We start from the raw sequence: 24,746 nt of genomic DNA on the forward strand, positions 1-24,746 counted from the left end.
GTGGGCGCGAGGCGTCAGCGGGGCTGCGAGCGTGCAGGGACTTCATTTCCCAGAAGTCCCTGCTAGACCGACGGAGAGCTTCCGGTCCGCTCTCCCTGCTGGCCCGCCCCCCGCCCCCCCACGAGGTGCTTAAGAGGCGTTTCTGACCTCCAACGTGCGGGACACCTATTCCAGGATCAGTGGCAGTTTCCAGATCCAAAGGCACAGCGGCACTTTGCTCACCTTTCAAACAGCGTTCCAAGCCCACCCCTCGCTGCACCCGCTTTGCGGGTGCCGCATCGACGCAGGCTGTGGACACCAGGATTGCAGGGCATCTCCTTTGGCGGTAAGGCGGCTGTGGGCGCGAGGCGTCAGCGGGGCTGCGAGCGTGCAGGGACTTCATTTCCCAGAAGTCCCTGCTAGACCGACGGAGAGCTTCCGGTCCGCTCTCCCTGCTGGCCCGCCCCACGCCCCCTATATCACAACTTCCGCCTCCCGCAGCGCGGGACGCAGCCCGGGCGAAGAAAGGGCAAAGACCGGGCCGTTTGAGGCCGTTCGAGGACGGCAGAGGACGGCCACGGTCCAGACCCCCTGCATTTATTCTGTTCCATCATATGCAAGGTAGGCGCCTCAGTGATACTTACCCTACATTCCAACATAGAGTGGCCAGACTTAGGATTCACCAATTACATTCTGTGAGGCTTACCTCGCGGTTTTTTGACTTATATCGTAGTCGAGTACTATGCGTCCCAAAACCAGAAGCAACACCAAAAAAGCTACAGTAGTGGCACAAGTAACCGGTCCCATAGATCTCTTCATATCCCGGGTCAATGATACCATCGATAAGAGCATTATCCTGCTGGAGAAAAGAGTCTCCCTGGTCCTTATGCAGGCTAAACGTTCCTCCCTGGGTTCTCTTGCAACTGCAAGTTCCCCCGCCAACCAGGCCATGAACAACTGCTCTCTACCACTACCCCTAAATACCGCTCCCATGCTGACTGTCCCAAACGCTGTTGATCTATCTGTGACCCAGTCAGACTCAGATATTTCATATGTCGACCTTGAGGCAACGCCAGACTTAGAAGCCTGCCAATCACCAATTGACAAACCAGAGCAGAGCGTAATTAGTCAATCCATCTTACCCGATATTGAAGCGACCTTAGAACCGACGAAAACAAGGAACGATACCTCCATTTTCACCAAGGCTATGCCAAACATTAAGGAAAAACCTCAAGCCAAAACCAAGAATCATAACTTGATTACGCCCACTCCTAATTCCGCGGCAGGTATACCCTGTTGGGTGGAAAATATGGTAATAGACCTTAAATCAGACCTTGAGGCCACAATAGCGGCACAAATTAAACCTTTAATATCGAAGCTGGATAGACTCACCTCACTAATTAATTCGAAATGTGGCGGTTATGGCCCCGCTCAAACGCATGGGGTAAAAGAAATAATTTCTAAAAACACATCCTGTACCAAACACGCAATAGGCACATTGACTAAGCCTCATACTTTACCAGCTAGTAAGGCGTCAGTGACATGGCTCCCAACCCAAAAAGGGAGTAAACCAGACGCTCCTCCAGTCACCCCCATAGCAGTAGATCCCGCCCCCGATACACTAGTAGCACCACTGGGTCCAACCAAAACAAACAACCAACAGCCAAAAGGCACAATTGGGAACACCACCATCCCAGCAGCAACTCCCCTCTTAGAGAAATCGTATGAATCTAAGACAAAGCAGTCTCGCCCAAAAATAATTAACTTACCGCTGGAAACTTCCCCCTTCGTGGTGGTGTTAACATCTGTACCACCACTGAAGGAGGGTGCAAGAGAAACTTTCGTAGAGTTGAAGAACAAATGCGCCCAGTGGCTCCAACTTCATAAACCCTTACCTGCTTACATCAGGGGTGACATCCTCTCTGTACGTAGAGGAGAATGGGTGGGCAGAAACATGAAGACCATAGCGGGTGATGTTATTACCATCAAATTTAGGGAGATAGGGGCAGCAAATTACATCTGTAACACACCTAGCAGTGGACCTGCCACCCAAATAAATCCTCTTCCCCTGTGCTATTTTCTACCCACATCCTCCCGACAAAATTTTCCCCGCTCCACAGTCCCATTAAATAGAGGGCTCATAAATCCCGCAGAACACATAACGCACCAATGCCAGCAGCCCCCACACATTCCCCGATTCCCACAAGCTCCACAACAAACAACTTTCCAGTGGCAACCACCTCCTCAACTTCCTCAAACTCTTCATTACACTTCTCAACTACCTTCTCAACCCCCTCAATATCTATATCACACTTCCCAACAGTGGCAGCAACCCCTTCAACCCATGCAACAAATTACTCATCAATGGCAGCAGCCTTGGCAAGGTCGGCTCCCCTCCTCCAATCTACTAGGCCCTAACCATCAAGGCAGAGAAAGGGAGGAATGGAGAGGTCAAGAACAGTGGAGAAACCGAAGTGATCCCCCACGTTGGGATGACTGGAATGGTCTTCCCCTAGCAAATAAGTACAGTGCCCTTGAGTGCGTCGATTGACTACCACAGCTAGAAGAACACTCCCCAAATAGCACCGACCTACCGGGACCCCCGGATTCCCCACCAGTCCCTTCAAACCCAGAGATTTTTAAGGAACCAAAAATAGCTAAAACCTCAAGGAACAATCCCACAATTCTAAGCCTGATCTCCTGGAACATTGCAGGATTAAGGACAAAAGTGGAGGATGGGACAATTATGTACCACGCGCACAGTCACCAAATAATATGCATACAGGAGACGTGGGCACAACAAGAACATCACTTACAGGGGTACAAGACATACTCTTCCCTGGCGAAGTCGGGCCAGATGGGTAGACCAAAGGGAGGATTATGTATTTATCTAGCCAACACTATTCAAAATATAAAAATAAAGGTCATTGAATTGGACTCTAATTTACAGATCCTTGGTCTTTTTCTGCAGAAAAAAGAGTCAACAGTTATTATTAATTTTTATAACAACCTGGATGAACCAGAGTTTCATGGAGTCCTGACCCACCTCCATGAAATATTAACCTCCCTCAGAACAAAACAAGGAGAAAGAGGCCCGACAACCATAATATGGGCAGGCGATTTTAACCTTCACGCCTGTACCCAACCAAAACAAAAGTGTTCTGGCATGGTGACAGAGGTAGGCCTTTCCCTCACTCACTTTTCGCATAACAACATGGGCAGACAAATGAACGACCTTTTATCAGAGTTGGATCTCCAAGTAGCGAACACTTTGGACCATGGAGCTAATTCACTAGCACCGACATACTTAGGAAGAGGTTATAGCACCACGGTTGATTTCATAATAATATCAGCATCCTTGCAACCAAGAGTGAAAAACTTCGAAGTCAAACCGAATCCCCAAAGCGATCATGCAATACTAAAACTGGAAGTGATAATAAACTACCAACAATGCCCTCCAATGACAATAGCCAAGGCACTGACTCAGGAAAATATAAGTATGGACAAACTAAACGGGTACTCAATAAAGTGGGGAAGGATAAATCCAGAAGAACTGACTAAAGAGCTGATAAAGTCAGTCTACCCTCAAATTAAAATCTGTTTGGACGCATCAACAGAAGACGAGGAGCTTCTTAACAACTTTGCCCAGATCATGGATAAGTTAAAGGTTTTACTTACAGCAAAACAAAAAACTGGACTACCACGACCTAAAGGCTGGTTCAACCAAGAGTGTACAAAGGCTCATACAAAGCTGAAGCTAGCCCTAAACAAAGACGAAAGGGATCAACGCTCTATAGCCACTCTCAGAAGCGATTATCACAAAAGCAGGAAAAAGAGAAAAGAGGAACTTAAGCAAGCACTCTGGAATGAACTCCATACCAGTGCACAGGAAAAAAACTCCCAAGCCTTCTGGCGAATTATAAGAACTCCCTTCTTGGTTGATGACAAGTGCCCAAAAATCGAAGTCGCAATAGACGCTGCAGAATGGGTATCACATTTTACTAGAATCTTTCAAAAACCACCCTCAGTTCAAGAGACGGAAGAGGAGAAAGAACCATTTCTACCATACCCTATAGATATAAACTTCGAAATCTCCGAGATCCTTCTGGCACTGAATTCAACCAAAAAAGGAAAAGCTCCAGGCCCAGATGGAGTTCCAGCGGACTTTTTTAAATATAAAACAGAACTCTGGGCCCCAATCATAACAAGGGTGTGCACCGCAACGGCAAAAAAAGGAATCTTGGAGTCATGGACAAGGTCCATTATGGTGCCAATATTTAAGAAAGGAAATCGCCAGGACCCTGCTTGCTATCGCCCAATTTCATTGTTGGACTCATTGGGGAAAATGGCAGGCAGAGTGATCCTAGAGAGACTTCAGGATTGGGTAGAAGAGAGAGGTATACTATCTGACCTCCAATTCGGATTCAGAGAAGGCCTAGGAACCGTGGAACAAGCCCTAAATCTTTCGGTCATTTTTGGAAAATACGTACAAGCCAAAAAAGAAAAACTCTATATGACCTACGTGGACTTGTCCGCGGCTTTCGACTGCGTCTCCCATACCAAATTATGGTCCCTTTTAGCACAAATGGGGGTTGATCCGCCACTCCTGAACTTTTTAAGGGAACTTTATTCTAACCCATCCTCAAGAGTCCGATTTGGCACAAAGGGGGAACTGACAGCGTCATTTAGAGTGGAGCGTGGGGTCAGACAAGGATGTGTCCTGGCACCCTTCCTCTTCTCCCTCTACACAAACAACTTGGAGGTGGAGCTTTTGAAGGGTGCCCGAGATCTCCCGCAGGCTAAACATCGCCCGATCCCCGCTCTGCTCTACGCGGATGACGCTGTCCTCCTAGCACGAACCCCCCGTGAACTCCAAAAATCCCTCAACAGATACTCTCAGTTCATGAGAACCCTAGACCTTCACATAAATGTAAAAAAGACTTTCGTAATGATGGCCGGGGTCGGGACAAAACACCAAAAAACCATCTATCTTGACACCCAAAAAATAGACTCCACAAACGAATACTGCTATCTAGGAGTGACGATAGATAACAAGCTCTCTTGGAAAGCAGCAGTAGAAGCAAGGAAACACTGCTTTAAAAGAGCATTGGCCGCACTGGTGTCGTTCTCACAAAAACTAGGAAAACGCCCACCCATGGAACTGATGACTATATATAAAGCCAAATGCCAATCTACAGCTCTATATGGAGCAGGATTATGGGGTCACACGGATGTTACTTCCCTGCAAATCGCAGAAAACAATTTTTTTAGATTCCTCTTATCAGCCCCTAAGCGAGCCTCGACCTACGCCTGCCACATAGAACTGGGCGTTCCATATATCGAAGACCTCGCGAAAATACAACCGCTACTTTTATGGCGTCGCATCTGGACTTCAGAAAAAAACGACCTTACAAAAACAATATTAGCAGATGCAATGTCCCTGGACTACGCCCTAAAAATCAAATGGCTAGCCTATATCCAGAAACTCCTAATTGATCTCGGAATAGAACAATATTATCTAAACCCCGAAAAAATTGGAGAACTTTCAAAAAACAACTTAAAAACACGAGCCTTGGACCACCTGGGAAACTTGAGATTGCAATCAGAAGCAGGGAAAGGATCCGTTCAGCACGCAATAACGGTCCAAACCACCTTTTTAATTCCGCCCTATTTAACTCTTAACATTGGCAATTTCGACCGATACCTTCTGATAAGATTTAGACTGAACATATTTCATAAACTGGTAGCCTTTCCAACCCCAAACGTCTGGGACTCAAATCCACCTCTTTGTCCCTGTGACGGGGAATCAACACAAACCACTCTTCACACCGTTTTGTTCTGTAAATTTTATCAGGAACACCGCAAAGTTTGGTTACTGGCTCTTTTAAAATCTTGGGGTCTTAGACAATGTCGAGCAGCCATGCTGAGTTTGCAGCTTTTGGACACTGAAGCCACGTGCTACCACGTTCTTAATTTTTTGAAATGTATATACAGACACAGAAAAAACCTCTAAATAACAGTACTGTATAAACTACCTAATCTTTTATGTATATTGCATGTTATTTGTAAATACATCGTACAGTAGATTTTTTTATTATGCACTGCTTTTATGGATCTTTAAAAAAATCCGAATAAAGTTATTATTATTATTATTATTATTATTATTATTTGATTGCAGATCTGCAGTTGTGGAGCAAACCGTGCAGTTCTGCCACAACTGTTTTGGTGATGGGTGTGTTTGGGCTGTTAAGGGAGATAGGTGTAAGATTCTTGAGTGTGGGTGCCCGGGAAGAAGAAGGCTGGTTAGTTCTGACAGATGAGATGGTCTGAATCGTGAGGTGACTAGAATTATTAGGAGAGGAAGGTGGCGGGAGAGTGACGTTGATAGTCTTGTAACTGTCCAGTAAGTTGGTGTCTGCAGAGGAGCACGGAACTCCTCGGGAGGTTGTTAGGGAGGGGGGGATATCTTTTTGCTTAAAAGTGAGATGGACACTACAACCTGGGTAATGGAAGAGATGAGAGAATCAAGCTTATTTTCCAGGTGGAGGAGGGCTGAGCACGGAATATTGGGTGGTGTGAAGGATAAGGGAGGGAGTGCAGAGGGTGAGGGAGGATGGGGAGGGGTGGGGGAACGGGGTGCGTAGTAGGGAGCAAGGGTAGAAGTGGGGAAAGATAGTGGTCGATAGGAGTGAATGGTGATACAGTAGTGGGAAGAGAGATATTTCTACTGGTGTTGAACAGAGGGGATGAGTGGAGATCAAAAATAGGAAGATACAGTTGAGGAGTAGAGAGGTAGGGTGGGAGGTGGGGGGGGAAGGAGGGGGGTCAAATGAAGGCCAAATGTATGGGGAGAAGAGAGGAGAAAGGGCTGTACAGGGAGGGGAGGGAGGGGGGTCACTTCCAGCTTCCTGGCAGGAAGTGGGGAAATCATTGTCCTTGGCAGACCAGGCCCATTCAGGTGCAAAAGCAATCTCCTCCCTCTACTCTGAATACAGCCCAGGTTTATTCTGCCAAGTCCTGACTCGCCCTCGAAAGGCAGGACACAACTAACCCGCCCCAAGTGGCTGTCTGAGCAGAATGCACATCCCCAGTCCCTGTCACTCCAAAGCCATACAGTCAATACGCAACCTAGCAGAGGCACACTGGATGGTTAGTCAAGAGAATACCTACTTTCTAAAAGTGGTATTTTCAAACCCAGAATTAAAAATCACAGCCACTACAAGATGCATATTAACATTCAGAGATCAGGAATATCAAACTATTTTCCTATCTTGTTCTCACGGGCCGTAATGCTCATAAGATGTTATGAGCAAACTCCCCATTCTATCCTATGGGGACAGATAGCTTTACAATAGTGAAAAACTAAATTTGCAGTGTTTCATCAGGACATGCCACACACATTAGGGCATGTCCCACCTTTCACATACACTGCATCCTGCTCACAGGGGTACCTTGGGCCTACCTTAGGGGTGACTAACATGTAAGGGGCAGTTTATTCCATGTAATAGGGTGCACTTTTCCTGTTTGTGCGAGTTCCACCTGTTTCAAGGTGCGCTGGGCACTAAAAAGGGAAAGTATGCCCTTTACATAATAGGGCCCCAGAAGTGCTAGCATCAGAATATTTTATATCCTCACCCCAACTGCATTGTAATTACTATATATGGGCCACAGAAATCTCTACACCCCTTTCTCCAAACTGCATTTCTTTGTACTAAGCTTCCATTTTGAAGTTGTAATTCATCATATTGGTTGAACTCAGCAAGATTTTAGGACTCGCTGTTGCTGTTGCAGTTTTTGTCCTTTATAGGGGCTTGAGCCTTATTGGGAAATGTGACGGGGAAAGGCCCACCTTATGCCCTGATCAGGGATCCATGCACTACCAGTCACAACTTTTTGGATTGTTCATTAAGCAAAGCTTTACATCTGATAATCCCAGGTCCACAAAGGTATGACCCATTCCATGGGGTTTTCCTCGCTACAGGAGTAAACATGTCTGGAGACACCAGTCATAAAGGTAAATTCGGGGAGAGATCTAAAGCGGTTTCCAGCCCATAACTAAACCTAATGCACAAGATATTTATCCTTCTTTCTTTGACCTAAGGGTGAAAGATCTATAATCACTTTCAACTTCAAACCTGCTAGCAGGGAGGAGTACATCTACCAGCAAATCACATTCACACTGCTTGCTATCTCTTCCCCAATCCTCAGAACAGTGAAAAGTGCAAATTGTTTTTTAACTCACCTTTCTTTTGCATCCAGGAACGCTTTAGCAAAAGGGTTGTACTTGATTTTGAGGGCCGTTATCTAGAAATTAGAAGGAAAATGGTGTTAAATGCTACAATGTACTCATTAAAAAGAAGAATTGTGCTCATACACCTGACTCCTAATAGATGCATATGTGCACTCTTCCTTTCACTTGCTATCAGCAATACTTGCCTATTAAAAATAGAAGGGGTCAAGTAGACTGAGCCAATTTATTTTGGAAAAACTATTTGTAACAAGGAGCGGAGGAAGAGAGAGTAGAATGGGAAGAGCGGGAACACGAAGATTTAGGATGGATGGATTTGGGATTAAGATTGGGGATAATTTAGTCTTACTTGTACCCATATTTCCATAATCCTTCCTCTCAATCATTCTCCCCTGTGCCATGATTGTGTGATTCCATATCCTTCAAGGTTATTAATAACCTTTAGTCCCAGCGGGGTAATGCAGGTCAGTTCACCTGCTGAAGTGCAGGGGAGCCTCAACCGTCGCATCACTGGAGAAGTGTGCCGTAGGGCCTGTCGCGGCACAGAAGAATCGTTGATTTGCTGCACGCCCGTCGGGCGTGCACGCATCGTTGTTGGATCAAGAAAAGACACAAGTTTGTTTCATTGCACTGGATCTTCATCACATCACGGCGCTGCTGGTCGCATCGCAAAGGAAGCGCAGTAAGAAACCGACGCATCACCTCCTTAGGCGGAGAAGAACCGACGCTTCCCCTACGCAGCAACAGGGACCCGACGCATCACTGTTCTTGCATGTAAGAAACCAACGCATTACCTTCCCTGCAACACTTTCGTTGTATAGCGTTATGCATCCAAAGGTACATTGAACTTAAAGTGTTGCATTTTACATCTAAAGAGAACTAAGATATTTCTACCATTTTTGAAGTACAGTATTGTGGCTTTTTGTCGTTTGTGGTCTTGTGTTAAGTCTATATAAAAATACTTATTTTTATACTACAACTTGTGTGGTGTCCTTCTGTAGTGTTGTCAATGGGTTACTGTATGGGTTCACAAATGCTTTACACACTACCTCTGTGATAAGCCTGCCTGCTCGTGCCAAGCTACCAAGGGGGTGAGCAGGCGTTATTTTAGGAGTGTTCCGCCTTACCCTGACTAGACGCAAGGGTCCCTATTTGGACAAAGGCATCTACCTCTGCCAACTAGAGACCCCCAAATCTAACATATTCCTTTCAAACAGTGACACAACGGGGACTAGATATCGACAGGGTGGGCCATTCTACCATGATGATTGGCGACTGAGCTGTTTCCAGCCCTACTTACATGTCAAAGGGCTTTGCCTCCCACACAAAGACCTGTTACTAGTCTTTTGTCACCCCAGGCTTCTTGGAGCCTTGATGGGGAAGGGACGAACTATCCAGAACAAGATGTGGGGATACTATGGGAAATCCACAACTTCAAAGGCTGTCAACAAGTATGAATATTGGACCTTCAGAGCCCCTCTTCAGTACACTCTTGGACCTGTGGGGGACTTCGAAAGGACCGCCTTGGACCCTCAGAGGACTGCCCTGCTGCTGAAAACCTGTCTTGTACCTCAGAGGTCTGCCCTGCTACTTGATGCCTGCCTTGCTGTTTAAACCCAGGACACCCAGAGTAACTCCAAGGTCTAGTTGCCCCCCTGTGTGAACTACAGGGACATACCATGCTCCAGAGATCTTGAATCCTGCACCTGAGCTCTACTCTGAGTTATTCCTAACCCTTTCCTCCAAGAGGTGCCACCCTAGTCCCGGACTTGGTTGTGCTGTTAAGGGTATTGCTCCTGCCTAACCCTAAAAGTTGGGATGTTCACCAAAAAGTGGCTTGAAAACTGACAGAAGTCCTGGACCTATATGCTTGCCGATTTGCCCAAGGTACATCGCTGGTCTGTCTGACTCTGCGGTAGCTCCCGCTATGTTCTTTTCTGCAGGAACAAATCCTGTTCAGCAGGACCTCTCGTGAAGGTTTTTGACCTCATGGAGCCCTCGTCGTCTACAGCTTGCACTTTTGTCCTGCTGGAGATATTTAACTTCCAAAAAAGTGACAAAGTCCAAAGATAGACATCTTAACCACGACTTTGCCCAGTGGTTCCAAACGACACCTTCTTCTCCTGCCTCTGAACTTTACCTTCTCAGGAAGTTTTCTTCAAAATTTCTTCTTCAAAGACTGCACATATGTCGTGACTGGGCCCAGTCCACTTCATACAGCAGTACCGTGCTTCATTGCTGTTGGCCTTTTACTTTGCGCCTGTCTTATGTGGCCAGGTACTCACGGTTGGTGCTTTGATCTTTTAGGCGCTATTTTACACTTAGGATTTTAGAAACCCATAACTCTCGTTCTACTGATTGGATTGATTAATTTTAGAGTCATTTTATTTATTAAAATGTACACTATTTTTCAAAATTGCTGTGGGATTTTTCTTGTGTTTTCATTTTATTACTGTTTCAGTGCTGCATGAATACTTTACACATTGCCTTTAAATTAAGCCTGACTGATTTTGGGCCAGACTACCAGAGGCTTACGCCAGGTTAATTTAGTGACTTTTGTGATTCACCCTGAAAGGTAGTGTGGTTGTTGCTTGAGAAGAGTGTTTACAGCCACAAATCAAAAACCCGATTTCCAAAACCTGTCACCTATTAGCCCAATGAGTCACTGTTAAATTGAATTATTACACTGATATAATTTAATTTACCATTGTTCATGCAAACACGACTTTCATGATTACATAAACTCTGCAGTGTGCCGTCAACCCCCTCGGCCTCTCCACAAGGCTCCTGGTGACAGGAGGATGTGGAGGAGGGGGCTGAGTAGATGAGCGAGAATCCAGGTACAGGGTGTTATTTAAAAACAGCACTCTGTAGAAGGATGTCTGGATTGTGTGTGTGAGCGGATTAGTTAAACTACAATCACAATCCACAGGCACACTCCTTTTTATTTAGCATATGTTCTGCTCATGCCACAGGCATCACAATAGAGCTCCTAAAATTGGATAGCCAGGTCTTGCATGAGTGCATCTCTGAGGCCAATGAGGAGCCACACAGAGAAACAGGGGCCGGATCCCCAGCACTATCCCAGCTTCTGATGGGGCTGTGCTTCTAGTCCTATCAAAAAGTTGGGAGAGGGCTTGAGATGGGTCTTCCTCTAAAACCTGGCCCTGACCTGCTTTCTAGCTTCTCTTAGGAATCATGGCTTGAAGGTTCCTATGCCCACCACCAAATTCCTGCTCTGCTGCTGCCACAGAGCATCTGAGTTGCCAGCAATGTAAGAAACGTAAGTAAACAAAAACAGAGTTGTTTCTCTGTGCATGTGTGAGTGAAAGTTTGTTTGGCAGTGATTGAGAGAGAGTGAGATTGAGTGAGATAGAGTGAGTGTTAGTTTAAGGGTTTTGAGAGTCTCAATGAGAACAAAAGAGTGAGAATCAATGAGAGAGCGAGAGTGAGTATGAATAAGGGAAAGTGAGGCAGTGAGTAAAGCAGTGTGAGTAAGATAGATAGAGTAAGCAGGGGTGATATTGTGAGATGGAATGGGAATGAGTCAGAGGCGTACCTATCAATGGTGCAACAGGTGCAGTAACACCAGGGCACAGATGCCCTGGTGCAACTGCTGCACTATTTAAAGCAGAACACCCATTCCCCAGGAGTTCAAATCTGAACCCCTGTACACCAGTAGGTATGAGTGTGGGTCAGTGATTGTGAAAGTGTTTACGCAAGTGCACCAGTGAGTGAGAAGCAGTGAGGGTGAGTGTGTAGGTATATTTGTGTGTGAGGCAGGAGCGGCCCGTGCAGGTAAGAGCGGTGGGGCAGGCTGTGGGTACTCGACAGATGATGATGAGTGAAATTTAAATATTTATTTCATTTTTCCACGTCGATATTTGTCGAGTATACCCCCACCCTACCTCTCTTTCCTGCATGTGCCATTCCTGGTGTGAGGGCAGGTAAGGTCAATTTTTAATCTGGTGACCCAGTGGCATGTATTACATCCCTCCACTCTCAGGAATCACCAGCTCCCACTGGCGTGGAAGCTACAAGAAAGCACTCCAGTATCAGTACATTGCTGGGGCCAAGGGAGGGTAACCATGAACTCAGAAGAACTAATCAAGTCACATGTACAATCATTATGTTTACAATCTCAATCACGCAACTGCCCATTCTCTTTTAAGCCTAAAGCCAGCTCACCTCTCTCTGGAGCAGGAAGGAGGCTCCACTAACTACGTTTAGTATTGTGTAAAATTGAGTAAAACTTCAAGGTGTACATTATGGAGAGCCTATTGGGTGAAATGAGTTGTTTCAGACAGGGTCAGGTGCTACAGTCTTTTATGGCGTACCCCACAAGACCACCTTTTCCACAAATTCCTTCACTGCCTCACTCCAAGAGTGCTCCACATCTCTCCATAGCACCTTTCTGGCATACTTTTCATTTTTTTAAAGTGCTACTCACAGTTCACTCACACTTAGTTTTGTAATCTGCATGGTACACGTTCTTTGCAGCTGGAACATTAACCCTCTGCACTACTTTATGATATGTCAAAACTGCCACAAGACAAAATTCGGATGTCTTACCAGCAGGAGCATTAATCATCAGTTAGCGCGACATTTTTATTGCTGCCTCAAAACTCCTGGACACTCAAAGAAGTTTCTGTACTTTTGAACCCATAAGTTATTTTTAAACACAGAGCCCTCCACAAAAGTCAGCGCCTGGTGCAGATGCACTGGTCACACCACCCTAAAGCAAGTGCTGGTTTTGGATGACATTAACAGAAACAAGGAAGAAATGGTGGCGTAGATGATGCGGCTCATTGAGATACCAAAGTAATTAAGAAAAGCATCTAAGCTCGACATGTTCTGACATAGTTAAAAAGTGGTGGCCTGGAGGAGGAGCTTGGCGGGCATCCGTGATGGCCGCGTGAGCACAGCGCTCTCCGGACCCCCGCCACTCCCGGCATGATATCCTGAACATATCCTGATTCTTCACGAGGATCTATGTAGAGGACGCTGGGCTGATCTTCCTGGGATTTTTGGAATTTGATTTGGACCCGGGGCGCCGAAGATACGGCGATTTGAACTTTCGGGGCCCGCCCTTGCAGTGCGCCCGGGACTGGGTGAGGCTCTCTGGCCGTCTCGGAGTTGAACAACAGCGGCAGGGGGATTGGACTTGTGGGTCCCCCTCTTAAGTTTCGGTTTCGATTCTGCCTCAGACTGAGACATCTGGCAGGGGAGTCTGGCCTGGGCTGGGTCCGGCGCACTAGACGGCTGTCGGGCCTTTGGCTGGCTTATTCTCCTTTCAGGCTGGTCCTCTCCTAGTGGTACCCTTGCAGCTGCCTTTTGGTCCCGAAGACCTGCTTTCCTGTGGCCATTTCCATCGGGTCGAGTGAGTCTCCTGGTGACGTGGTTTCCGACATGGCGGGCAGAGGGGACCGAGAGACACGAAAGACCAAGACGCCCCTGCGTGGGGGCCCGGTCCAGTCTAACGTCATGGACCGCTACACCCATGCGAAGGGGTCCCCCGGAGCCGCCCTGCCTGGCCCAAGTGCGGTTGACCACATTGTGGACGCATCAACGGAACCGTCCTTGCAGGACATCATGGGCGCCATTTCTGGCATGAAGGAAACGATAGGCCAACAATATGAAGCTTTGGCCCACAAAATCGACACAGTGGCCATTGATGTGAACTTGATTCGGGCCGACCTATCTAAAACCAATGAGAAGGTGAAGTCATTGGATCTCAAATCATCCAGCCTCACGGCAGACGTCTCGGAGATACAGACGGAGATTGGCAACCTCCGTAGGGTGAACGATTTCATGACCCGGCGCTTGGAGGACTTTGAGAACAGGGCACGTCGCTGTAATGTGCGTGTGGTTGGCGTTCCGGAGAATCCAGAACCGCACTCTGTTGATCTCCTGGTCGAGGACCTGATCCAGAACTACCTTTCTCCATCTGGGCTGAGTAAATTCTTCGCAGTGGAGCGTGCCCATCGTGTTCCGGGAGGCCAGGGTAAGCCTGGCGCCCCGCCGAGGCCTATTGTTGCGAAACTCTTCCACTATAGGGATTGGGACGCTATCCTGCAGGCATCACGTGTGAAGGGCCCGGTGGCCTTTGAGAACGCCACGGTGAACTTTTATCCGGACTTTTCTCAACAGGTGCAGAAACAGCGTATGGGCTTCCGTGGAGTCAAGAAGCGTCTCCGGGACATGGGATTGCGCTACGCTATGCTTTTTCCGACCAGGCTGCGAGTTGAGTACAATGACCGAACCTTTTTCTTTGATCGGCCTGACTCTGTGAATGACTGGCTGGACTCTCTGCCGGACCGACCTCCTGCGGCTGAGTCCGCCGCCCACAAGGGTGGTGCTGAGGGTGGTGTAGAGAGCTGAACTATTTGTCTATGCCCGGGTCCTCGTGTAAAGTAACTTCTTCTGGGATTCTATGCCTAAGTGCCTCTACTATCTGTGTGTTTTCCTTGTTATTTATCTTGTTGGGGTGGCGGGTGGGCCAGAGCCTTTCCTCCTCCGGGGTCTTTTTGTAGAATGGGGGTTCTTGGGCGACAGGCACACTGCATGTTGGGGTGGCATTTTAGCTTCTTGCAGGGGTGCAGGGTGGGGGGTGTTTCCTTTATTGTTGGGGGGTGGGTGGATGGGAAGTTTGATGTTTATGTGTTGTGTCCTCAAGGCGATTCTATCTTGCTAATGATTTTTTTGATGTCATGCTCATTGGAGGGGGGTTGCGGCGTTGCTGTGTGGGATGGGGGTTAGCGGGTTGAGGTTTATTTCGTGGAATGTTAATGGTCTGGGGGATCGTATTAAGCGGGGTGTGGTGTTGCGATGTCTACGACGTTTGTCTCCAGATATTGTTTTTCTACAGGAGACTCATTTAGTGGGCAATACATGTCGTGCAATGAATAGGTGGGGCTATCGCCTCGCCGCACATTCGGGGTTTACTACGGGTTCCAGGGGGGTGGGTATCCTTGTTCGGGCTTCCCTCCCCCTAGCTATTGATGATGTGATCCTTGATGATCGGGGGCGTTATGCCGTCCTCGTGGGTCGCTATGAGGGTCGGACCCTTTCCTTGTGCGCCGTTTATGTGCCCCCCGGTCTACAGACCTCTACCTTTTCCGATTTGGGCCGTGTGTTGTTGAACCTCCCTGATAGTACTCTCTTCATAGCGGGTGACTTTAATTCTGTGTTCTCCAGTCTACATGATCGCCACCCCCCTAGGGACACCCCTTTGGCCCAACAGTGGCTGGGTGGGTTTCTGGATACGTTCGGCTTGGTGGATTGCTGGAGGCTTATGCATCCTACTCAGCTTCAATAGACTTTCCACTCTGGGGCCCATGGGAGTCTGTCTAGACTGGATTATTTCCTGATGCCTGCGGCGCAGTCGCCAGCGGTTCGTGAGATTAGACACCTCCCCCGGGGCATCTCTGATCATTCTCCGCTCTGGCTTTGTTTTGAGGTGGGGGTGGAGGCGGCGGGCCGGGTGGCTCCTATCAACCCATGGTACCTCACCTCCCCCGAGACCCGCAATCTCTTGATTAAGTCTTTGGATAATAATTTTTTAGACAACGAGGGTTCCGTCTCCTCTGCGGTATCCCTGTGGGAGGCCTTTAAGACGGTGATTCGCGGGCAGGCCCTTTCCCTTATTACTGAATCCAAAAAGGCGAGGAATCGGGAGGTGGTGGACCTTGAGAGGGAGATTGCTGAGATAGAGGCTGACCTAGAATCGGATGTTACATCTGATAAACTCCACGCCCTGGGTCTGAAACAATTTGCTTATAAGTCTTTGGTCACAGATGCGGCTAAACTGATGTTTCGAGAGCAACAGGGTCGTTTGTATGATGTGGGAGACAAAGCGGGTAAATTATTGGCATGGTTGGATAAGAAGGAGAGGGCGAATCGTGTGATGCCTGTGATTCAGATTTCAAACGGTGTGAGAGTGACAGACCCGGTTGGAATAGTTGAATGTTTTGCGGATTATTTTCGTGTGGTTTATACCCCTGTGTCTGAACGGGATGTTGATGACTCTCGCCTTTTGTTGCGTGATATAGCTCTGCCCAGTGTTTCCGATTTAGACCGAGTCTCTTTGGAGTCCCCTTTTACTGCAGACGAGATAGCGACGGCCATTCGCTCACTCCGTTCGGGCAAAGCTTTGGGCCCGAATGGATTGCCAATTGAATTGTACAAGCTAAGTCCTGACAGGGTGGCGCCCTATCTTCGTACCATGTTTTTGGAATCCCGCGAACGGGGTATTCTCCCATATGATCAGCGTCTGGCTACGATAGTTGTTATTCCCAAAGAAGGTAAACCTCGGGACCTTTGTTCGTCTTACAGGCCCATTTCCCTGTTGAATGTTGAACCCAAAGTCCTGGCTAAGCTCCTGGCTACCCGCCTCTTGACGGTCATTAGTGGCTTGGTTCATCCGGATCAATCCGGATTTATCCCGCATCGCAACACGGCTCTTAACCTACGTCGTCTCCACGGAGCTGTTGCGAGGGCGGGGCTTCTGACGGAGCCGGCCATTTTGGCTTCGCTTGACGCCTCGATGGCCTTTGACACGGTAGAGTGGCCCTATCTTTGGGCAGCTCTTGAGAAATTTGGTTTTGGATCTGAGTTTATTGGTTGGGTGAAGTTGTTATACGCCGAACCCTTGGCACAGGTAGTGGTGAACGGTCGGGTTTCTGTCCCCTTCTGTCTTGGTAGGGGGACCCGTCAGGGGTGCCCCTTGTCTCCGTTGCTTTTCGCGCTTGCTCTGGAACCGTTGGCTGCGTGGCTTCGATGGGAACCTTCACTCAAAGGGATCCGTTGGTCACCGGATTTTGAAGACCGCGTCTCGCTTTACGCGGATGACATTCTTCTGTATCTTACTTCCCCGCGTAAATCTTTAAATGTCTTATTTGACGTTCTTACTTCGTTTGGTGCTAACTCGGGTCTGGTTATTAATTGGGCTAAGTCCTGTGTGTATGTTCTCTCGGGTGTTTTGCCCCCATTACCGGACAGGTTTCCTGTCCAGGTTGTCCAATCTGGCTTCAAGTATTTGGGGATCTTTATTACGCTGGACTCCTCACTCCGGTTCGAGCGTAACCTCCTCCCCCCGCTTCTTAGACTGCGACTGGATGTGGCCCGTTGGCGTAAACTACCCCTGTCTCCTCTGGGCAGGGCTGCCCTTTTTAAAATGATGTCTTTGCCGCGATTCCTCTACGCGCTTCAAAATTCTTTTGACGACATTCCCGCTACCTATTTCCGAGAGATCGAGAGTCTTCAAAGGCAACTGATCTGGGACGGGCGTCCACGTATCGCCCTTGCGAAACTTACCATCCCTTGGTATGACGGGGGCATGGCGCTCCCCGATATCAAGAGATATTATTGGGCTTCCCAGCTGTCTGCCATTAACCACGCAATGTATTCCCCGGGTCGAGATCCGGCCTTTGAGATGGATAGACTCCAGCTGCCGGGAGGGGATTTTAATAGAGCGCTTTATTCCAGATCGGCCGGGCGCCATCTTGTGGGCCCGTCCAGGACCGCAGTCAATGTGTGGCATGCCGCGAATGTGAGTTTGGGATGGGAGAACCGACTGACAATGGCGACTCCGCTTTATGCTTCTGAACGTTTGGGATGTCTCTGGTCTACTAAGGGCTTTGACCGCTGGGATATGATTGGTATATGTAAAGTGGGTGATGTCTGTGTGAAAGGTAGAGTGAAGTCTTTCCAGGCCCTTAAGGCAGAATATGACTTGAGTGATAGAGAGTTTTTTCGTTATTTGCAGGTCCGGCATGCCCTGACCTCTGTTCTGGCTCCTTATGTGACCCTGCCCGAGTCCTCCCCCCTTGAGGATCGCATACTGGATGGACACCTGCCCGATAGCACTATCTCCCTTATTTACAAGAAACTGATTTATAATCGCGCTGATTTATTGGTCCGACTTAGGGAGGTTTGGGTCGGTGACGGATTGGACTTGGATGACGAGGATTGGCAGTCGGCACTCTCTTCTCCGAAAGAGGTCGCCATCCCCGCCCGTCTCCGTTTGGTCCAACTTAAGATCCTCCACCGGGTATATGTAACTGGTCCGCGTCTGGTTGTGATGGGTTTTTCCCCAGATGGCTTATGCAAGCGTGGTTGTGGGATGAGTGCTACATTTCTGCATATTCTTTGGGAATGCCCGGTGGTAGCAGCCTACTGGATTGATGTGCTTGCGGTGATGACTGTTGTGACTGGTATTACCCTGCGGCCTGAGGCCCGACGATGCCTGTTGAACGTGTGGGAACCCACCGACTATTCTGTGGCCCAGACCAGATGGGCGACCTTGGGATACATGGTCGCGAAGCGGGACATTGCGCAACTCTGGGGCGCATCCAGACCGCCCGAAGTCTCGGTGTGGGAGGATAACATGGACTGGTCCATGTTCCGAGAGAAGACCGTCTATGTGGCTAGGGGCAGACCCAGGGCGTGGACGAAGATTTGGGGTCAGTGGAATGCATGTCGTGGAGATATTTGTACCCCTCCCTTGGTTGACACTCCCGATGTTACCCTATCTCCCTAGGCTGACGTTCCCGAAAATTTTTTCATGTTATTTTAGGATTTTCCTGCCCTCCCCGCTGGCCCCCCCCCCCGGCCTTGCCGAGTCCCATTGATTTGCTTTTGTCTTCCTGATTAGTGTCTCTCCCCTCCGCCTTCTGGGCTGACTTGATTAATGTGCATTCGCCTTGTTTAGCGTTCGTTGTTTTTATGATTAATACAGAAAATTGTTATGTCCTGTCCTATGCTTTGAGCAATAATTGGTATATGCTTTGTGCCTGGCACGAAAGTGATCGTTTGCTTCTTATGTTGTGCGTTGCTATTTAGCGGCCAGCCCGTGTGGTTGTGGGCCCATCTCTGTGTGGTTCTCAAAATCCGGACCCCGTTGTTCTCCCGATATCGAGGTCCAATACCCGTGTCACGAAACCTCAACGTACCGAGACGATTTTTGTGTCTACGAACCGATAATGATTAGGACATCATTCCTATGTATTTGCGTTACAATCGAGGGTTGCCAACACCCCTAAATCACAGTTTCCGTCCCATCCCTTAAACTCCATTTTGTGAACGGCATCCATCTTGCATCTTGCCCTCATGATAAGTCAATTAAAGGTCGAGCTTGATCCAAATAGACACGTCCACCTTTCGTGACTTTCCCCTGACCTGTCCCAACTGACTCCACTGTCTTCGGCCAAACCTGTTTAGGCAGCTCCTCGCCCAGTGGCCGAATGCGATAGCATCTACGCATAACATTCCACGAACAATTCACTACATACAGACCATGCTTTCTGCAAACATGCACCTGTCCACGTTCCTTGTTTATGGCCAGGTTTATGACTGGGTTACACCTTTCTTTATTGAGGTTTCATCGATATCTGATGGGAGTTCCAGGCCTAACTGGGTAATCTATCAACGAACTGGACATCTAAAATATGGGCTTGCTTACATGACTTCGCTCTTTGTATTATTGTAGAAATATGTATATTGCCATACCATAAACTCAAGAATTCTTGCTTAAAGCCATATATCTTGTATATAAGGAGAAGGCTGGTTCTGTAAAAACGAACAGTCTCCCAAAACCTACTCTCCGTGTGGTGTACTTCTGGGACACGTGTTACTTGGTAGCTACCAATAAAACTTGATCTTTGACTGCGATAGAAGACTCATTGTTTCTGTGGTCCGGAAAAAGGGAGAACTCAGAGGTCTTCGGGTGTTATCCCCTGACACCAGCGGGTTCCTAAAAACCTGTTACCTCAGTTGGCGCCTAACTCGGGGCGATATCAAGCGGTGACGGTCCAAGCCAGATGTTCGTGAGGAGCTTCGTGTGAAAATTCCGGAGGACGGCCAGCCACTTCAGCGACCCCTGTATGTCGACGTGGTTCCGAAGGTCTTTGCTGCGAGGTTCCCCGCGTCCCGATGGCTACGAAGGACTGCTGCCCTGACTATCGCCTTGTTTTGGACCCAGTGATCCTTGGTAGAGCGAAACGATAGACGAGTCTTCTAGCGACGTCACAGATCTTCAAATACTTCAGTTAAGTATAAGTGGAGCGTCTCCCAGTCCTTAGTTTGTCCTTAGTTTTTGGTATCCTTGAGATACGACTTGATTTGGTACTTGCAAGCCCCAAAGCCGAAGGACTCGTGTATTCACGAGAAATATCGTAACAGATAATCCTTTGAAGTTTGAAGCTAGACTAGTGAGCGAAGATGCCTGGTTTTAGCAGACTCGGAAACTTGTTTTGTCTTGGTTGTAGTAAGGACTCCCAATTTGAAGATTCTTGTCCGGTTCCTCCAATTGGAACTCCAACGTATGAACTCTATGTGAAGCACGGCGTAGGTCCTATAACATATAACGAGGTATGGATAAAATACACCCGCAAGGATGGTGTTTTAAAATGGCCCCAATATGGTAGTTTCGACCAAGAAATATTAGATAACTTAGAGGTCAAATTGTTCAAGAAGAAAGCCCGGCCGGCGATGTTTGACTCTTTCCGCTTATGGCGCAAAGAAGCCAAACAGAAAGAAATAAGATTAGCAAAAAAGAATAAAAGAGGTATGTCAATGGTGCAAGCTGCCGTTGCATACAGAGATAACGAGGAAGAGCAGGAGAGCGAACAGATGCTTAGGAGCAGGAAACTAGCGATAGATAAATGTTACCCGATGCTGCCAAATAGAGGAAAAGGTCAAAAGGAAGGATCCGAGAAAGATCCATTAATGTCCCACCTATTAAATTCTCCGCCACCTTATGCACAAAATGCCACAGCACCTCCGCAACCTTTAGTTGCACCTTTGGTAGCTGTGATACAGGCTCCTTTACCGCACCCACCGGCTACTCTTCAGCTGGCTCCTGTTTCTTTGGCACAGCCTCCTCAAGGCTCACCGATCACGTCTACTTCTCCTACCGTTCCTTCTAAAATTTCGCCTAGCGCACCTTCTAGTCTCTCTGATACTCGTGCTACGAACATTTCTGTTTCTGCTTTGCGTGACTCTGTTCTACTACCAGTTATTCCTCCACTTTCACCTTCCGTCTGGCATAAAATGACCAGCATTGTTACTAACTTTCCTTCACCACTTTTTCGGTCGCCTAAAACGACCCCTAACACGGAACGAAGACAATCACGACGCCAAATGCCTGATTATCAGGAAAGGGAGTCATTGAATAAGTTAGCACGAAATTGGGCTATGGATACAGCGAGATATGATGTAGAGTCTGTCATGAACGTCTTCCGTCAATGGGATGAACCAACGCAAAGATACGTCTTTGAGCAGATGTGTGTTTTTCTGTGTGAGGATTTGGAAGATAATGGTCAGAAGAGCAACCTGCCAGAGTTGTGTAGGTTACGATTTAGATTCGGGGAGGGTATGATAGTTGGTCCCGACGTTGAAAAAGCAGTTGAGATATTATTATCACATCGAAGTACGGGTGGTAATTCTGGGTCATCGTCTGACAGTGGTACGTCTAGTAGGAAAAGAGCGAGACAGTACCCCATGAGAGAGGTTCCTCCGGTTTGGAGGGAAGGTGATGCAAACGCAGTTCCACCGGTTCTGCCTCATTTCCAGCGTGTATGGGTACATGTCCCCTGGAAAAGATCTGAAGTTTTAGCACTCAAACAGACACTACCCGATCCCCGTAAAAACCCGACTGGGTATTATAAGGAGTTGTCCCAAACTGCAAGCTCATGTATAATGAATTTAACGGATATAGACATGTTGTTTGGGAACGTTGTTCCACATCCTTTATGGAGTAAGATACGTCATACGGATCATGACCAAGAATTAGGTGACTCATGGGCGAACATTGCGACTACAGATGCTAGACAAATCGGTGGTTTCAAGCCTGAGCCGTTAATAGCTGAACTTCCTGGTAGAATTATTGCGTACATGAAGACAATTATGCCTGATGTACGTGTAAACTGGGACAAGCTATCCGCGTGCAAGCAGAAGAAAGACGAGAATGTGTCTGACTTCTTCACGAGATTTGAGGAAACTTTCACTGACCATAGTGGTCAGGATATGGCTACCGAGGGTGGCCAAAGACTGTTTGTAGACAAGTTTGTACACAATTTGCTTCCTGAATTGTGTGCTAAACTAAAAGACTCAGAAAGTGCTTGGGCTGTCTCTACGTCAGCGCAGATTCTAGCAACAGCCCAGTACTATGAAAATAGGCGTAAAGACGAGTTAGACAAGGCAGACAAAAAGACGAAAGATTTAAAAACTAAAGTTCTTCTCCAACAGGCCTATCCGCCTCGTATGGCTAGCCAGCCCAATTATCAACAGAATAAGCAGTATTCTAGAGACGCGCAAGGAAACGAGTCTTCCCACCAGCGTGTTCCGTATGGCCCGAATCAATGTGCGTATTGCAAAGAAGAGGGTCATTTTAAAGGTAATTGTCCGGCTGTTGCACGACGTTTAAACGGTGCCCAAGGTGTAAGGGGAAGAGGTGTTCAGCATGCCTCTAGAGGTAGAGGCCGTGGAAATTTCACTCAGAATATAACTTCTTTTCCGCCTCGGAAATCCATGAATAGCTTTGATCAACAGAGTAATTCATCGTCCAAGTCAGCTCAGTACTATGCTGACGACTATTACACCGAACACGACAATGAGGGTAACGATCGCTAGGACAGCCATGGACAAAGAGAGGGAGTTGTTTCAGTTCCAGTAGATCAGGATGGACCTTATGTCGAGGTAATTACCTCAGGAGTGTCAGAGCCATTTCTGCTGGATACTGGTGCTACAAAAAGTTCTATTATGCACTCAAAACTTCCTGGCGCACCTTTGTCTGGCGAAATGAATGTCTCAGTAGGCTTCTCTGGTGCCCCTGTTAGAAACCCGATCTCTAGTCCTGTTTCCCTTTCTGTTGGCCCCTGTGAATTAGAAGCACCCCTCATTCTTACAACAGGTTGCGGTGAAAATTTGTTAGGATTGGATTTGCTAAAGAGGTTGTATGCGACTTTGTACTGTTCTCCCTCGGGAGTACAGCTTACTTTAGGGAAAAAAGTCATTTCTCCAATGTACTTGTCAAAAGAAGGTATCCCAACGGAATTGTCATCACTTCCGGATATACTATGGGCTAATGGTTCCAACGATGTAGGTCGTTTAGAGATAGCACCGTATGTCATAACTTTGAAAGCCAACGTCAGATTGCCACGTATTCCCCAATACAAAATATCTAAGGAATGCGAGAAGGCATTATTAACGATCATTTATGATTTGATCAATAAAGATGTTATCGAAGAAACAACAGGAAACATTTGTAACAGTCCAGTTTTACCGGTCTTAAAACGTACTGATCCTTCACAGCCCCCTGTGTATAGGTTTGTGATTGACCTCCGAGAAGTAAATAAGGTAGTTATACCGCAGTTTCCAGTCGTCCCCGACATTACTGCTTTACTGACAATGGTTCCAGCTTCAGCAGCTTGGTTCTCGGTGATTGACCTGAAGAACGCTTTCTTCAGCGTCCCGATCGCCGAAGAGAGTAGAGACCTTTTCGGCTTCAATTTAGGAGGACGAAGCTTCCGCTTCAAATGCGCTCCTCAAGGCTACTGCGAAAGCCCATCAATATTCAGTCAGGCTCTGAAAACACAACTAGACACAATTGTACTGCCAGATGGGTCAACATTGATTCAGTACGTAGACGATCTACTGATCGCTGCAGACACTGAAGAGATTTGCAAGGAAGCTACGTTGTCGCTATTACGTCACCTATGTGACATGAAGCACAAAGTCTCCCTTTCAAAACTGCAATTTTGTCGACAAGAAGTAACCTACCTAGGTCACATCTTATCGAAGGAGGGAAGGAGACTGACACCAGAAAGAATACAGGCAATCACAGAACTAAGTGCCCCAAGGACACAGAGAGGTGTTCGAGCTTTTTTGGGCATTACATCGTACTGTAGACAATGGATACCGAATTTCTCACTACTAGCCAAACCCTTACTGTCGCTACTCCGCAAAGACACGCCTAATCCTATGCCTTGGTCTGAAGATTGTCAGACGAGTTTCCACGAGTTGCGCGATGCATTGTGTTCGGCTCCTGTGTTGGGAAACCCCAACTACAGTAAGCCTTTTACATTGTATGTCCATGAAAAAGAAGGTTGTGCATTATCAGTCTTAATGCAACTCTTTGGGGACAAACAGCGCCCATGCGCGTATTTTTCGGCAACTCTGGATCCAGTGGCTAAGGCACTGCCAAGTTGTCTAAGAGCAACAGCCGCAGCAGCTGTCTGCATTCGACAGTCTGCTGGATTAGTCATGAATAACACTTTGATCGTTATGGTTCCGCATGCAGTAGACATTTTGCTAAATAGGACAAAGACGCAACACCTTACTAGCGCTCGACTATCCAGTTACGAACTTACCCTGCTAGCAAGTCACATCCATATAAAGAGGTGTGATACACTCAACCCCGCTACGTTATTACCCATCCCGACAGAGACAGACAAGATTGACAAACATGACTGCTGTTACAGGACCGAGAAAGAGACAAAAGGGAGAGTAGACTTACAAG

The 24,746-nt window shown here is 47.5% G+C and overlaps 1 protein-coding gene across 1 annotated transcript in view; it reads right to left on the bottom strand.

Moving 5' to 3' along the window:
* Positions 1 to 24,746, bottom strand: part of TBX19 (T-box transcription factor 19) — a 214,169-nt gene that overhangs the window by 111,474 nt on the left and 77,949 nt on the right. Inside the window, exon 4 of the mRNA XM_078656193.1 lies at positions 8,222 to 8,283. Within this exon, the coding sequence (XP_078512319.1) occupies positions 8,222 to 8,283 (62 nt within the window). The remainder of the gene's footprint in view (positions 1 to 8,221; positions 8,284 to 24,746) is intronic.

This window comes from Lissotriton helveticus, chromosome 8 (assembly GCF_964261635.1).
Source record: "Lissotriton helveticus chromosome 8, aLisHel1.1, whole genome shotgun sequence".
NCBI lineage: Eukaryota > Metazoa > Chordata > Amphibia > Caudata > Salamandridae > Lissotriton > Lissotriton helveticus.